The 18,187-nt window shown below is 43.6% G+C and overlaps 1 protein-coding gene across 1 annotated transcript; it reads left to right on the forward strand.

The window, feature by feature from the left end:
- Nucleotides 1-4,366: 4,366 nt before the first annotated feature.
- On the forward strand, nucleotides 4,367-16,659 carry LOC311369743 (uncharacterized protein; the record flags this gene model as incomplete). The annotated part of the gene is given in 4 exon segments (XM_084487953.1): nucleotides 4,367-5,962; nucleotides 10,063-10,221; nucleotides 15,164-15,247; nucleotides 15,249-16,659. Coding segments are annotated over 4 exon segments (3,102 nt in total). The 3' UTR covers nucleotides 16,512-16,659.
- Between the last annotated feature and the right edge of the window lie 1,528 nt (nucleotides 16,660-18,187).

Raw genomic sequence — 18,187 nt, forward strand, 5'->3', positions numbered from 1 at the left:
TTTCTGTGGAAGTAGTACATTCCCAGTAAAATATGTGTTCAGTAGAATAGGTACATTCTCAGCATGTATTCAGTGGAATAGGTACAATCTCAGTACAATGTGTATTCGGTCCATCCAGGTCCAAAACCTTTTACAATTGATGGGATTCAAGGAAGGATTGAAATCCCAGAATAGTTGTACATTTTTGCAGCTGGTGGCCAGTCAATGACTTTTAATCTTTACCATGTCAACAACCCAACATAACACAAAGCTCCCAGTGACTACATGTGTGTCTACATTCTCAGCTCTCCTCTGAAATTCTGGATTTTTTTCCCAATCATTATTTATTAAATACATTACAAAAAATGTTGAAGGAATGTCTTTATTCTTTCAGTTGTTTCTATTTTATCATATTTTAGGTCAGCGATATTGGATATTGTTATCACTGGACTGATGTGTAATGCTTACTTCTACCGTCAGGGGGAGCACTAGTCCTTCAAACGGTGGACATTCAGCCCGTCGACTGGTTCCTGATACACACTGTATATCGTAAACCCTATTTTGCAGTACATCTAATTTAACTAACTTTTCGTTTTATTTAATCGCATGATTAAGGTATAAACTATAGCCACCTGCAATTAAATAATTAATAACGTCCTTAATTACCTCACGTGGGCTACATAGAGCAGGTGCCGTTTAGAAACGTGCAGTCACGTCGTCGTTCGTCGGTAGAAGGCGGTGAATATCTGCGTGGCGCGTGGTCACCTCAGGGTTCCCCGGCACTACCGAATCAAACCACACGGCTCCACGTGGCGCTTTAGTTGTTCCCACCACCGCACCGAGGGAGGAGGAGAATCTTCTTTTTATGTGTTATGTTATTTTGAAGTGTGCTGACGCTGGTCAGCCATTGGAGCTTTAAGAGAAAACACGAGGCAAGAAAAAACAAAAAAATGGACATAAAATTATGAAAGATTACATGCAGGAGAGGTGTGTGTGTGTGTGTGTGTGTGTGTGTGTGTGTGTGTGTGTGTGTGTGTGTGTGTGTGTGTGTGTGTGTGTGTGTGTGTGTGTGTGTGTGTGTGTGTGCATCTCTCTCTCTTCCTTTCTTTCTATATTTATTTTGATCAGTATAGAATTGCACAGATGAATAACATGAAGGTGTTAAATGAGTTCAACGTGTATGGCGTCGGCTTGGTGGCGGGTGTGTCGAGGACAGCCGCAGCAGACAGAGTGGGAGACGTCGTCCGCTGTCGCTCTCCAAGGTGCTGAACTCTGGCTGAGTGATGACGTCACACGCTTTGGACAAGCCACCGACCGCGTGGTTTAGGGAATCACCCCCGGTGTACATACTCCGTTTAAAAAGGAGTAAGAATGTGAAACACCCTGCAGAAAGAACTACCTGTACCGAATGAGATGAGATAAGACAAAGAAAACAGAATTGTTGACAGTTTTGTTGTGATATAAAAATTCTCAATGGCATTAAAAACAAGACTCGTTGTATGTGGCTATTCTGTCTGGTTCCTAAACCTTCTCTCACCTACAACTATAGAAGACCATGTTAGCCAAACTATAACTCACAATACGACCATTAGCAGGCGTTTGTATCCAGAGCGTCCAGTGAGATGAAGGCCCAGGTCTGGGCTGCTCAGGGAGGACATTGGGGATCCTTTGGACGAGGAGTTTAAACAAACCAACCCACCGGGTCCCCTGAGCCCCTCAACAGTCCTGGTTCACTGTGGGGCTGCAGGGCTGCCGGCTCCCCTGTGAACGCCCCTTCAGTTCAGCTTCAATCAGCCCAGCACAGGTGTGTCGCATCAGCGCCCAATCAGCAGGGGACCGGGTCACCCTATCGGCCAATCAGAGGTGATGCCTGAATCAGCAGGTGACCGGGTCACCCCATCAGCCAATCAGAGGTGATGCCTGAACGAGCAGGTGTTTCACCTAGAGAGGGAGTCAGCGAATAGAAATAATGCAAACCGATCTATAAATAGTGTAGAAAAGATGTCTGCTTGAATGATCAATTAAAATTCCTGAATGAATTAATGACTTCAGTTCCTTCCTGAACTACGGGCTGTTCTGTGGTTCTCTGAGGGCGCGGCACCAACTGCCAAGCTCTACCGGTCGAGCCACCAGGGACCAGAGATTCAAACCACCCAAAGGATTCCTGGAATCCTTGAGTCACCGTTTATTAAAACGAAAAAACTAACTCAAATATAAGTAGCGTGTGCAGCGCAGCACACCGCCAGCAGACATGGCCTTTCTAGCGAGCTCAAAGCGAACAAAATAAAATGTTTGGGAGAATTTGGGAGGAGAGGCGCCCAAAGGAAACCCACAACAACTCATTGATGAGCGACCTCCTTACTAACCATCTCACCCTCATTTGTGTTAAATGTTGTGTCGTCTGAAGCGTTATAACGTCCACTAAGGTGTTTTATTATCGGTTGGTCCAGGGTTCCTTCCCTCTGGGCTTTTAGGGGGTGTTTCCTTGTCCTGTAGAGGGCTTAGGGTTTAGGGGGTTAAATAATAGCCTAGCTACTAGCCTTAAAGGTCATGTCAATGATTTATCTGGTTTGATTCATCTCTCCCTCTCTCTGTTTGTCCGTATGTCTGTGTCTCTCTCTCTCTCTCTATCTTTTGCTCTCCCCCCTTGTCACTATATACTCTTCCGTTTATCGTGACACATTAAGAGCGACCGACCGACCGACTGACTGACTGACTGACTGACTGACTGACTTTGGTTTCCTGCTGAGTTGTTGGTATGGTGACACCTTTGTGTCACGTGTTTGTGTGTGTGTGCGTTTCGTGTGTTTGTGTGTATAACAGGGAAATAAAGAACCTTATATGATGACATCATACAGCCATCGTACCGAAAAGTGTTTTGTTGTGGTTTGATTGATGAAAGGTGATGCAGTGGGTTACATAGTAGTGATGTGGTTGCATCCTGCTCCTAATCTCAACATTAATGCATAACTTTTTAAAAACGTATGTAAATATGCCTTCAAATGACCCTCTATTAAACACATGCTACTGCACGCGTTAACTGATACTGGCAGTTCTGGGTTATCAGGTTACATGAATCAAATGTTCTGGCTCTACCCCAGAGACGGTGAAAAGCTGATCTTCAGTCAATCCCCGCCCCTCAATGGAAAACTACTGTCTACCAGCCGTCAGCCAGAATGCATGTTTTACATTCTGATAGTGGGTTAGGGTTAGGGTTGGGACCTGCTCCAACAGCGTGTTTGGTTTTCCTTTACAACTTGACTGCTAGTTACTTTATTACTACAACCCTATATTGTCCAAAATATGATTCTTATTCTGCCCTTTTTGCTCTGCAGGCTTAATTTGTTTAGAAAGGAATAAAAATGATTCTGCCTGATTAAGTCGGGGTGGATGGGTTTCTTTAGACACTGGAGCATTTCTCATCATTTTGAACCAAACTACTGCTGCATTGAAAGAGTCACAAAGAGAATGTCCAGTTATTGTTGTTATGAGTTTCATATGGCTGTCCAGACAACACAGGTAGAAAGGTCTTTAATTAGCTAGTTCTGTAATAACTCTGTAGCTTGATTCAGCTGATCCATCAGTGAGTGTATTGATTGGTCACCTGCTTGGCTACGGAGCCAGGAGGGAAAGTAGTCTCAACCCATTCAGTTGGCTTGAAGGAATAGAAGGAAATTCATGGACTGAATTACATTAAACTATTAATGGATTAATGGAACATCATTTTCTGATAATCAATGCACACCTTGATAACCATGAATAACAACTATAACTAATCTATGATACCAGTTTCTTTATTGTCTTTATTTTTAGGTTTGTTTTGCTGTCTCTGTGCTGGCATTGACTGTGTTGTCTCTGAATAGTGAACCTGTTGGTCTGGTTTGTCTGCCCTACCCTAAGTCACATGATGCAATGATGCAGCTGTTTTATGAGGTTAGAGATGAGCCTTATATAACTACTAATGTAAACTCAATATTAACTTTCAACTCAACATCAACGCATTTGAAGTAGCCTACACAGTGCATGAATGTGTCTTAAGCCAGAGTGTGAAAGTTAAAACGTCAGAGAACTGTGTCCATGGGGGCGGAGCCAGGTGTTAGGGGAGGAGCCAGGTGTTAGGGGAGGAGAGCAGAGGACGTGTTGATCAGGAAACTAAACTTAACATTCCCAGAAACCAAATCCATCCGACGTGGAAGCAGTTCTCTCTTTCAGGCGGAAGATAACTAATTTTGGACCAAATAGTCTGACAGACAGAAACAACAACAAGGTGAGTAAAACAGCACAACTTTGAGAGAAGTTAAAACCTCTCTTCCTGTTATGGAATTTAAAAAATAATGGAATAATTGATAATGGCTCAAAACATAAACCTTGTCGTCTGTGTCTAGGAATGGCCTCTGCTAACACTTCCTGGTCTGAGGAGAACTTTTCATGTTCCATCTGTCTGGGTGTGTTCAACAGTCCAGTTACCACCGCGTGTGGACACAACTTCTGCAGAACCTGTATTAATAAGTTCTGGGATGGACAAGTCCAGTACAAATGTCCAATTTGCAACAAGATTTTCGACACAAAACCTGATCTACAGGTCAATATCCTCTTATCAGAGATGGCCGCTCAGTTTAGAATGTCCGTACGAGTAAAAAAGCAGCGATGTGTTGGACCAGGAGAAGTTCCCTGTGACGTCTGTACTGGGACCCAACTGAAGGCCGTGAAGTCCTGCCTAGTGTGTTTCACCTCTTACTGCCAAACCCACCTGGAGCCACATCAGAGAGTCGCAGGCCTGAAGAAACATCGGCTGGTCGAGCCTATGGACTGCCTGGAAGACAGGATGTGTAAGAAACACAATAAATTACTTGAGCTTTTCTGCAAGACTGAACAGGTGTGTGTGTGTCAATTCTGCACAGAGGATGACCACAGGTCCCATCCTGTTGTACCTCTAAAGGAGGAATATGAAGTGAAGATGGGGAAGATAGAGTCTGAAGTTCAGCAGATGATCAAAGAGAGAAAACAAAAGATTAAGGAGATAAAATACAAAAAAAGCAGCAAAGAAGATACAGACAGAGAAATTGCTCATCGTGTGCAGGTCCTCACCGCTCTGAAGCGCTGCATTGAAAAGTGCCAGGATGATCTCAACCAAATGGTTAAAGATCTGAAAACCACAGAGAAACAAGCTGAAGGCCTCATCAAAGAGCGGGAGCAGGAAATAAAAGACCTGACCAATAGAATCTCAGAGGTGAAGCAGCTCTCACACACTAAAGACCACCTTCACTTCCTCCAGGCCTTCAGATCCCTGAAGAATGCTCCACCCACCAGGGACTGGACGACAGTGGAGGTCCGTCCTCCGTCATACGTAGGGACCTTGAGGAGATCCCTGGATCAGCTAGAGGAGACACTGAACATGGAGATGAAGAAGCTGCGTGATGCTGAACTGAAGAGGGTCCAGCAGTATGAAGTAGATGTGACTCTGGATCCTGATACAGCTCATCCCAATCTCATCCTCTCTGAGGATGGGAAACAAGTACATGATGGAGATGAAGAGAAGGAACTCCCAGACAACCCTAAGAGATTTACACAGAAAATATATGTTCTCACGAGGCAGAACTTCTCCTCAGGGAGATTTTACTTTGAGGTCCAGGTTAAAGACAAGACTGCATGGTTCGTAGGAGTGGCCAGAGAGTCCATAGACAGAAAACGTTATATCTTAAGGACCCCTGAGACGGGTTACTGGACTCTTTACTTCAACAATGATGGACTGGTATTTTGTGATAACCCTGCTGTCCGTCTCCCTCTGCGAGCTGAGCTCCAGAAGGTGGGGGTGTTTGTTGATTATGATGAGGGTCTGGTCTCCTTCTATGATGTGGAAGCCAGGGTTCATATCTACTCTGCTACTGGCTGCACCTTTACTGAGCCTCTATATCCATTCCTCTGTCCAGGTCACTATGATTATGAAGGTAACAACTCTGCCCCCCTGATCATCTCACCTGTCAATCAAACAGACTAGGCCCTTTGTTTGATAATAAAATAATCAAACAACCAAAACAACTAATGTGGTTTCCTGAATTTCTACCATGTGAGATCTGAGAGAACTGCAATAATGTTGTACTGCTGTCATTTAACAATGAGAAATTCAGTAGGAAGTGAGCCCTGACTATTATAAATTATAACCCATTGTAAATAATTTGATAACATTATGTTCTTCATTGTCTCTTTTTCATGTTTTTAAATGTTTTCTGCTATACAATTGTTTATGGTTGCAGTTAACTAGTTTCATGAAATGATGTGCATCATAATAATCAAATCATTACTTCACTAATGAATCATGAATCATGACACAATAAAATGTATGAATGTATGACAACACTTTTATGATTTAAATAAAAATGGTTTAAAAAAAAAACAGCTGATGAGTCAATTTTAATGTCCAACATATAACAACCGGACATGTGTAACACACTAACACAAAGGTCACAGTGACTACATGTAAAGATTCTCCTCATGTGTGTGAGTACCGTGACTTTGTCTTGTCATCTCTCCTCTCCTCTCCTTAGTTTCTCCTCTCTCCTTCCTCTCTCTTCTCTCATCCAGGATTGTGTTAAATATGTTCATGCATACACATTACATGTGTGTAAATACCCGTTTGACTGGTCTTTGCTATAGTCTACTACTTGTGCCCTGGCGCATACAAGCAGCAGTCCCATAATCAGTGTTATGAGCGACACCCAGTGGCGGGAGCGGGTATCACCACAGAGGGGGTGGGACGTTCTTCGTGTCCCCAAATTCTACTATTTTGTAGTACACTTAATTAGACTATTTAATATTGTGAGATTATTCTCTTTTTTTTAATTTCATCCCATGATTAAGGTACAAACTTCTTTCTTTCTTTCCTTCCTTCCTTCCTTCCTTCCTTCCTTCCTTCTTCTGATCAGCCCTTCAGGTAAGAGTCGTCTGCGGTCTCGTTCTCACAGTATTATTAGAATTTCATCATTGGATAACATGAAGGTGTTAAATGAGTGCAACGTGTATATGGCGTTGGCTTGGTGGCGGGTGTGTCGAGGACAGCCACAGCAGACAGAGTGGGAGACGTCTCCCGCTGTCGCTCTCCAAGGTGCTGAACTCCGGCCGAGTGATGACGTCACACTCTTTAGACAAAGCACCGACCGCGTGGTTTAGTGGTTTCATTACTGTAACCCTATTGTCCATAATGTGATTCTTATTAGCTCCTTTTTTCTCTGCAGGCTTATTGGGTTTATAAAGGAATAGAAATGATTCTGCTTGATTATGTCATGGGTGGATGGGTTTTGGATGGGTTTCTTTAGACACTGGAGCATTTCTCATCATTTTGAACCAAACTAATGGCTGCAGTGAAAGAGTCACAAAGTCCAGTTATTGTTGTTATGAGTTTCATGTGGCTGTCCAGACAACACAGGTCTTAGTTCTGTAATAACTCTGTAGCTTGATTCAGCTGAACCGTCACCCTAAGGTGAGTGTTTGGTGATTGGTCACCTGCTTGGCTACAGAGCCAGGAGGGAAAGCAGACTCCACCCATTCAGTTGGGTTGAAGGAATAGAAGGAAATCCATGGAATGAAAAGACTGCAATGGATTAATGGAATATCATTTTGCTCAATCACACCTTGATAACCCTAAAATAACAACTTGAACTAAACTAGGGATACTAGTCGTTCATCACTTCAGATTTGTGATGAGGTAAGAAAAATAAAGCATAGAGTTGTTGACAATTTTTTTTTTCTCAATCATATTAAAAACAAGACTCGTTGTGTGTGGCTATTCTGTCTGTTTCCTAAACCTTCTCTAACCTACAACTATAGAAGACCATGTTAGCCAAACTATAACTCACAATACGACCATTAGCAGGCGTTTGTATCCAGAGCGTCCAGTGAGATGAAGGCCCAGGTCTGGGCTGCTCAGGGAGGACGTTGGGGATCCTTTGGACGAGGAGTCTAAACAAACCAACCCACCGGGTCCCCTGAGCCCCTCAACAGTCCTGGTTCACTGTGGGGCTGCAGGGCTGCCGGCTCCCTGTGAACGCCCCTTCAGTTCAGCTTCAATCAGCCCAGCACAGGTGTGTCGCATCAGCGCCCAATCAGCAGGGGACCGGGTCACCCTATCGGCCAATCAGAGGTGATGCCTGCAACAGCAGGTGTTTCACCTAGAGAGGGAGTCAGCGAATAGAAATAATGCAAACTAATCTATAAATGCTGTAGAAAAGATGTCAAATGATTAATTAAGTCATTTTTTATTTTTATTTTTGAATTCATGAATTCAGTTCCTTCCTGAACTACGGGCCGTTCTGTGGTTCTCTGACGGCGCGGCACCAACTGCCAAGCTCTACCGGTCGAGCCACCAGGGACCAGAGATTCAAACCACGGAGAGGAATCCTGGAAATACATCTATAGAGAGAGAGAGAGAGAGAGAAAGAGATACTTGTTGGTTGGTGTGTGTGTGTGTGTGTGTGTGTGTGTGTGTGTGTGTGTGTGTGTGTGTGTGTGTGTGTGTGTGTGTGTGTGTGTGTGTGTGTGTTATAACCCTCCAAAACAGGAGAAAAATGGGACACCAAACAAAAGGCCACTCACCCCTACCAGCACCTAGGCAAAAATCAGTCAGTCAATCAAAAATGGCCAACCAATGGCCACCAAGGCAACAAACAGCACAAAACCAACAGGCAGTGGCATTGTGAGTAATACACTAGTTCAACACCAATACAAGACACAAGCATAAGTGTCACTAAGACAAGGGACGTAAGACACACAAGCATCCAGCTTGTTGGTGTGTTTGGCCTTCTGGCATTGGGCTTCAAACAGGTGGCACTGACGAGCCTTTAACTGATCCGTACCATAAGGTGAGTGTACTGTGATTGGTCACCTGCTTTGCTACGGAGCCAGGAGGGAAAGCAGACTCAACCCATTCAGTTGGCTTGAAGGAATAGAAGGAAATCCATGGACTGAAATTATCCTTTTTATTATTACCCCTACTATTATTATTATTATTATTATTATTATTATTATTATTATTATTAAACCACAATACCAGTTTTCCATCACTTTAGATTTACACACTGTTTGTCCCTGGCACTTAAAGGTTACCCAAAATGCACCACCAGTGATAATGCGACATTGTTAACTGCCACGGCACATTTGAGGTTTGTTTCGCTGTCTCTGTGCTGGCATTGACTGTGTTGTCTCTGAATAGTGAACTTGTTGGTTTGGCTCGTCTGCCCTACCCTGAGTCACATGATGCAAATGTTTTATGTGGTTAGAGATGAGCCTTATATAACTACCAGAGTTAAATCAATATTACATATATTGTAATATTGTAATATTACAATATTACAATATTACACAAACCATACCAGCACAAATAACCTGGACATACAGGGAGAGGGTTGTTTTTATGAAGACAGAAAGAAAAACACCAGCCTCAGGAAAAGTCAATTCATGTCAACTTCTTTTCTCTTAATCGCAGTTACAGTGGAAAATCACCATTAAATCACCACAATGTCTCTGAAATCACCATTAAATCACCACAATGTCTCTGGTTTTGCACCATCTCTTGGTCTGTGTTTTGTCCTATATTGTGCTTTCAAACATCTTTGAAATCACATCAATGTTTTTGAAGAACAGCGCATGAATGTCAGGGAACTGTGTGTCCGTTGGGGCAGGGCCAGGTGTTAGGGGAGGAGCCAGGTGTTAGGGGAGGAGAGCAGAGGACGTCTGGTTCAAGAAACTTAACGTAACATTCATAGAAACCAAAGCCAACCGACGTGGAAGCAGTTTTCTCATTCAGGAGGACGATAAAACACATTTTGAAACAAATCAGACAGACAGAAACCACAACAAGGTGAGTAAAACAGCACAACTTTGAGAGAAGTTAAAACCGCTCTTCTGGTTACGGAATAACAAAAATAATGGAATTGCTCAATACATAAACCTTGTCGTCTGTGTCTAGGAATGGCCTCTGTTAACACTTCCTGGTCTGAAGAGAACTTTTCATGTTCCATCTGTCTGGATGTGTTCAACAGCCCAGTTTCCACACCATGTGGACACAACTTCTGCAGAAACTGTATTACAAAGTTCTGGGATGAACAAGTCCAGTTCAAATGTCCTGTTTGCAACAGGCTTTTCCACACGAGTCCTGATCTATGTGTGAATATCCTCTTATCAGAGATGGTTGATCGGTTTGGAACGTCTGTACAAGTTGAAGAGCAGCCTTATGTTGAACCAGGAGAAGTTCCCTGTGACGTCTGTACTGGGACCCAGCTGAAGGCCGTGAAGGCTTGCCTAGTGTGTTTTATATCTTACTGCCAAACCCACCTGGAGCCACATCAGAGAGTCGCAGGCCTGAAGAAACATCGGCTGGTCGAGCCTATGGACTCTCTTGAAGACAGGATGTGTAAGAAACACGACCGACTTCTGGAACTCTTCTGCCAGACTGAACAAGTGTGTGTGTGTCAGTTCTGCACAGAGGGTGACCACAGGTCCCATCCTGTTGTACCTCTAAAGGAGGAATATGAAGCGAAGATGGCCGAGCTGGGGAAGATAGAGGCTGATGTTCCGCAGATGATCCAGGAGAGAAAACTAAAGATTAAGGAGATCAAAGACACAGTTAAACGCAGCAAAGCAGATGCAGACAGAGAGATTGCTGATGGTGGACAGGTCCTCACTGCTCTGATGTGTCGCGTTGAAAAGTGCAGAGATGATTTCAACCAAACAGTTGAAGAGAAATTGAAATCCACAGAGAAACAAGCTGAAGACCTCATCAAAGAGCTGGAGCAAGAAATAGAAGATCTGACCAATAGAAGCTTAGAGGTGAAGCCACTCTCACACACTAAAGACCACCTCCACTTCCTCCAGGCCTTCAGATCCCTGAAGGATCCTCCACCCACCAGGGACTGGACGACGGTGGAGGTCCATCCTCCGTCATACGTAGGGACCTTGAGGAGATCCCTGGATCAGCTGGAGGAGACACTGAACATGGAGATGAAGAAGCTGTGTGATGCTGAACTGAAGAGGGTCCAACAGTATGAAGAAGATGTGACTCTGGATCCTGATACAGCTCATCTCCAGCTCATCCTGTCTGAGGATGAGAAAAAAGTACATCTTAGAGGTGTAAGTAAGAAACTCCCAAACAGCCCTAAGAGATTTACAGAGTGCAGATGCGTTCTCACGAGGCAGAGCTTCTCCTCAGGGAGATTTTACTTTGAGGTCCAGGTTAAAGACAAAACTGAATGGTATTTAGGAGTGGCCAGAGAGTCTATTGACAGAGGGAAGATCATAGTTACCCCTGAGACGGGTTACTGGACTCTTTACTTCAACAAGGATGGGTTGGTATTTACTGGTAACCCTGCTGTCCATGTCCCCCTGAGAGCTAAGCTCCAGAAGGTGGGGGTGTTTGTTGATTATGATGAGGGTCTGGTCTCCTTCTATGATGTGGAAGCCAGGGTTCATATCTACTCTGCTACCGGCTGCACCTTTGGTGAGCCTCTCTATCCAATCCTCTGTCCAGGGACACATAAAGAATATACAAACTCTGCCCCCCTGATCATCTCACCTGTCAATCAAACAGACTATGACCTTTGTTTGATAATAAAATAATCAAACAACCAAAACAACTAATGTTGTTTCCTGAATTAGAATCTCTACTATGGGAGATCTGAGATCTGCTTTGATGTTGTACTGCTGTCATTTAATAAGGAGAAATTCAGTAGTATGTTAACCCTGACTATTATAAATTATAACCCATTGTACATCATTAGATAACATTATTTTCTTTGTTGTCTCTTTTTCATGTTTTTAAAGGTTTACTGCTATACAATTGTTGATGGTTGCAGTTATGTATTAACTAGTTCCAGGGATTGATGTGCATCATAATAATCAAATCATTACTTTCCTTCTGAATCTTGAATGAAGACACAATAAAATGTATGAATGTATGACAACACTTTTATGATTTAAATAAAAATGGAAAAACAGCTGATGAGCTGACTTACTTTTAATGTCCAACATGCAACAACCCAACATGTGTAACACACTTACACAAAGGTCACAGTGACTACGTGTACAGATTCTCCTCGTGTGTGAGTACTGTGACTTTGTCTTGTCACCTCTCCTCTCCTCTCCATCCTCTCCTCTTAGTTTCTCCTCTCTCCTTCCTCTCTCTTCTCTTCCTCCTCTGTCCTATCTCTGCTCTCCTTTATAGCTCATCCAGGATTGTGTTAAGTATTGTCTTGCATACACATTACATGTGTGTGTAAATACCTGTTTGACTTGTCTTTACTATAGTCTACTACCTGTGTCCTGGCACATTCAAGCAGCATTCCCATAATCAGTGATGTGTGTGTCGAGGATAGCCACAGCAGACAGAGTGGGAGACGTCTTCTGCCGTCGCTCTCCAAGGTGCTGAACTTCCACTGAGTGGTGACGTCACACGCTTTGGACAAGCCACAGACCGCGTGGTTTAGGGAATCATCCCCGGTGTACGTAGCCTACTCCATAAACACTTTGCAGGAAAAACTACCTGCACTGAAAGTAAAGAAAAATAAAATAGAAAAAAAAATAGATTTTTTTGTGCTATACGAAATCTCAATGGCATTTAAAACAAGACTCATTGTATGTGGCTATTCTGACTGGTTCCTAAACCTTCTCTCACCTACAACTATAAAAGATCATGTTAGACAAACTATAACTCACAATAGGACCATTAGCAGACGTTTGTATCCAGAGCGTCCAGTGAGATGAAGGCCCAGGTCTGGGCTGCTCAGGGAGGACGTTGGGGATCCTCTGGACGAGGAGTCTAAACAAACCAACCCACCGGGTCCCCTGAGCCCCTCAACAGTCCTGGTTCACTGTGGGGCTGCAGGGCTGCCGGCTCCCCTGTGAACGCCCCTTCAGTTCAGCTTCAATAAGAGGAGGACAGGTGTGTCACATCAGCGCCCAATCAGCAGGGGACCACCCTATCAGCCAATCAGAGGTGATGCCTGCAACAGCAGGTGTTTCACCTAGAGAGGGTCAGCGAATAGAAATAATGCAAACCGATCTATAAATGGTGTAGAAAAGATGTCTGCTTGGATTATCGATTAAAAGTCGTGAATGAATTAATGACTTCAGTTCCTTCCTGAACTACGGGCCGTTCTGTGGTTCTCTGAGGGCGCGGCACCAACTGCCAAGCTCTACCGGTCGAGCCACCAGGGACCAGAGATTCAAACCACCCAAAGGATTCCTGGAATCCTTGAGTCACCGTTTATTAAAATGAAAAACAAGCTCACCAGCAGACATGGCCTTTCTAGTGAGCTCAAAGCGAGCAAAATAAAATGTTTTGGATAATTTGGGAGGAGAGGCACCCAAAGGAAACCCACAACAACTCATTGATGAGCAACCTCCTTGCTAACCATCTCACCCTCAGTTGTGTTAAATGTTGTGTCGTCTAAAGCGTTATAACGTCCACTAAGGTGTTTTATTATCGGTCGGTCCAGGGTTCCTTCCCTCTGGGCTTTTAGGGGGTGTTTCCTTGTCCTGTAGAGGGCTTAGGGTTTAGGGGGTTAAATACTAGCCTAGCTACTAGCCTTAAAGGTCATGTCAATGATTTATCTGGTTTGATCCATCTCTCCCTCTCTCTGTTTGTCTGTATGTCTGTGTGTCTCTCTCTCTCTCTCTATCTTTTGCTCTCCCCCCTTGTCACTATATATTCTTCCGTTTACCATGACACATTAAGAGAGAGACAGAGAGAGAGAGAGAGAGAGAGAGAGAGAGAGAGAGCCTGACCTGACCTGACCTGACCTGACCTGACCGACTGACTGACTTTGGTTTCCTGCTGAGTTGTTGGTATGGTGACACATTTGTGTCACACGTTTGTGTGTGTGCGTTTCATGTGTTTGTGTATATAATAGGGAAATAAAGAACCTTATATGATGACATCATACAGCCATCATACCGAAAAGTGTTTTCTTGTTTTGTTGTGGTTTGATTGATGAAAGGTGATGCAGTGGGTTACATAGTAGTGATGTGGATGCATCTTGCTCCTAATCTCAACATAAATGCATAACTTTTTAAAAACGTATGTAAATATGCCCTCAAATGACCCTCTATTACTCACATGCTACTGCACTTTAAGTTACTGGCAGTTCTGGGTTATCAGATTACATGAATCAAATGTTCTGGCTCCACCCCAGAGACGATGAAAACCAGATCTGAAATCAAGCCCCGCCCCTTAATGGAAAACTTCCGTCTACCAGACGTCAGCCAGAATGCATGTTTTAAATTCTGATAGTGGGTTGGGACCAGCTCCCACAGCGTGTTTGGTTTTCTTCACAACTTGACTGCAAGTGACCTTGTACACCTTGATAACCCTAAATAACAACTAGAACCAAACTACAAAACCAGTTGTCCATAACTTCAGATTTTCACACTGTTTGTCCCTGGCATGTAAAAGCTACCCATAATGCACCACCAGTGATAATGTGACATTGTTAAATGCCACGGCAGATTTTAGGTTTGTTTTGCTGTCTCTGCGCTGGCATTGACTGTGATGTCTCTGAATAGTCAACTTGTTCGTCTGGTTTGTCTGCCCTACCCTGAGTCACGTGATGCAGCTGTTTTATGAGTCTGAGAGATGAGCCTTATATAACTACCAGTTTAAACTCAATATTAAGTTGGGGAGGAGCCAGGTGTTAGGGGAGGAGAGCAGAGGACGTCTTGATCAGGAAGCAAAACTCAACATTCCCAGAAACCAAATCCATCCGACATGGAAGCAGTTCTCTCTTTCAGGAGGAAAATAAAACCATTTTGGAACAAATAGTCTGACAGACAGAAACCACAACAAGGTGAGTAAAACAGAACAACTTTGATAGAAGTTAAAACCTCTCTTCCTGTAATGGAATTCTGAAAATAATGAACTTGCTCAATACATAAACCTTGTCGTCTGTGTTTAGGAATGGCCTCTGCTAAAACTTCATGGTCTGAGAACTTTTCATGTTCCATCTGTCTGGATGTGTTCAGCAGTCCAGTTTCCACACCATGTGGACACAACTTCTGCAGAACCTGTATTAATAAGTTCTGGGATGGACAAGTCCAGTACAAATGTCCAGTTTCTGATCTACAGGTCAATACCCTCTTATCAGGGATGGCTGCTCGGTTTAGAACGTTAAAAAAGCAGCGATGTGTTGGACCAGGAGAGGTTCCTTGTGACGTCTGTACTGGGACCCAGCTGAAGGCTGTGAAGTCCTGCCTAGTGTGTTTCACCTCTTATTGCCAACCCCACCTTGGAGCCACATCAGAGAGTCGCAGTCCTGAAGAAACATCGGCTGGTCGAGCCTATGGACCGTCTGGAAGACAGGATGTGTAAGAAACACACTCGACTTCTGGAGTTCTTCTGCCAGACTGAACAGGTGTGTGTGTGTCAGTTTTGCCCAGAGACAGACCACAAGTTCCACCCAGTTGTACCTCTAAAGGAGCAATATGAAGTTAAGACGGCCCAGATGGGGAAGATTGTGTCTGAAGTTCAGCAGATGATCCAGGAGAGAAAAAGAAAGATTAAGGAGATCAAAGACACAGTAGAAATGAGCAAGAAAGACGCAGACAGAGAGATAGCCAATGGTGTGCAGGTCCTCACTGCTCTGATGCACTGCATTGAAAAGTGCCAGGATGATCTCAACCAAATGGTTAAAGAGAGACTGAAATCCACAGAGACACAAGCTGAAGACCTCATCAAAGAGCTGGAGGAGGAAATAGAAGATCTGACCAATAGAAGCTCAGAAGTGAAGCAGCTCTCACACACTAAAGACCACCTCCACTTCCTCCAGGCCTTCAGATCCCTGAAGGATCCTCCACCCACCAGGGACTGGACAACAGTGGAGGTCCGTCCTCCGTCATACGTAGGGACCTTGAGGAGATCCCTGGATCAGCTGGAGGAGACACTGAACATGGAGATGAAGAAGCTGCCTGATGCTGAACTGAAGAGGGTCCAGCAGTATGAAGTAGATGTGACTCTGGATCCTGATACAGCTTATCCCAAACTCATCCTGTCTGAGGATGGGAAACGAGTACATGATGGTGGTGTAGTGAAGGAACTCCCAGAACACCCTAAGAGATTTACAAAGCATATATGTGTTCTCACGAGACAGAGCTTCTCTTCAGGGAGATTTTACTTTGAGGTCCAGGTTAAATACAAGACTGCATGGTTTTTAGGAGTGACCAGAGAGTCCATCAACAGAAAAGATCAGACCAGGTGGACCCCTGAGACGGGTTACTGGATTCTTTACTACAACAAGGATAGGTTGTTATTTCAAGATAACCCTTCTGTCCATCTCCCTCTGAGAGCTGAGCTCCAGAAGGTGGGGGTGTTTGTTGATTATGATGAGGGTCTGGTCTTCTTCTATGATGTGGAAGCCAGGGTTCATATCTACTCTGCTACCGGCTGCACCTTTACTGAGCCTCTCTATCCATTCCTCTGCCCATGTCGCTATGATTATGAAGGTATAAACTCTGCCCCCCTGATCATCTCAACTGTCAATCAAACAGACTAGGCCCTTTGTTTGATAATAAAATAATCAAACGACCAAAACAACTAATGTTGTTTCTTGAATTAGAATCTCTACTATGTGAGATCTGAGAGAACTGCATTAATGTTGTACTGCTGTCATTTAACAAGGAAACATTCAGTAGGAAGTGAACCCTGACTATTATAAATTATAACCCATTGTAAATAATTACATAACATTATGTTCTTCATTGTCTCTTTTTCATGTTTTTAAAGGTTTTTTGCTTTAAAATTGTTTATGGTTGCAGTTATGTATAACTGCAATAATAGTTTCGGGGAATGATGTGCATCATAATAATCAAATCATTACTTTACTTCTGAATCATGAATCACGACACAATAAAATGTATGAATGTATGACAACACTTTTATGATTTAAATAAAAATGGAAAAACAGCTGATGAGTCGATTTTAATGTCCACCATACAACAACTGGACATGTGTAACACACTAACACAAAGGTCACAGTGACTACATGTAAAGATTCTCCTCATGTGTGTGAGTACTGTGACTTTGTCTTGTCATCTCTCCTCTCCTCTCCATCCTCTCCTCTTAGTTTCTCCTCTCTCTTCTCTTCCTCCTCTCTCCTATCTCTCCTTTCTAGCTCATCCAGGATTGTGTTAAGTATTGTCTTGCATACACATTACACGTGTTTACAAATTACCTAGGCAATATTACGATTTATTTGGGCAAATATTTGAAGTGCTTTAGCTCTAATTCAGCCTTTTTTAAGACATCGCACAATTATTTTTGCTCCACTGATCCATGGTTCAGCTCTACCCTCAAAGGACAGCGACTATAGACTACTTTACTCATCGCACTAAATGCTGTTTTCTTCCAGGTACTGCTTACTACACAAAACTTAACTTCATTCAAACATATACGGTGATCAAAACAATGTAACACTCGGGGAGGCTTGCAGCGGTGGAACTAGAGCTTCATAGGGTGGCCGGGGGGGGGCCCAGGTAACTTCAGTGGTTCCATAGACCGTGATAGAAAAGTGAGTGTGGACCCCTAACCTGTCATCTAAAGGTGACACACCATTCCGACTGCCGATCGGCGGCAGAAGAGGCAGTCGGACCGATTTAGTCGTGGCCGATTCAACGTGTGCAATCGGCTGATAAGAACACAGACGGCTTGAAAAAGATCACCGACGGCTTTGACGACGACCGACCGCACAGCACACACCGAACAGACTCAGGTCACCGAACTCGCCAGACTGTCCGACGGCCGATAATCTGGTTGGTGTGTCAGTATGGAGCTATTACTGTTGCAATATTATTTGCAAATGCGTGTCTCAATCTGTGTGTGTGTATTCAGATCTGTGTGTGTGTATTCAGATCTGTGTGTGCGTATTCAGATCTGTGTGTGTGTAATATGATCTGTGTGTGTGTATTCAGATCTGTGTGTGCGTATTCAGATCTGTGTGTGTGTATTCAGACCTGTGTGTGTGTAAAAAAAATCTGTGTCTGTATTCAGATTTGCAAGTGAAGACAAATCTGCAAGTGCATGCAAAGATCTGTGAATGTGAACACAGATCTGTAAGTGTACATAGATCTGTAAATGTGTAAACCGATCTGTAAATGCGTACATAGATCTGTAAATGTCTGTCATCACTTACAACTCAGGCAGGAGCTCTCCATTGGCTGTGTTTTTACACGT

This window comes from Micromesistius poutassou, assembly GCF_964030765.1.
Source record: "Micromesistius poutassou genome assembly, chromosome: 24".
In the NCBI taxonomy this organism is placed as follows: Eukaryota; Metazoa; Chordata; class Actinopteri; order Gadiformes; family Gadidae; genus Micromesistius; species Micromesistius poutassou.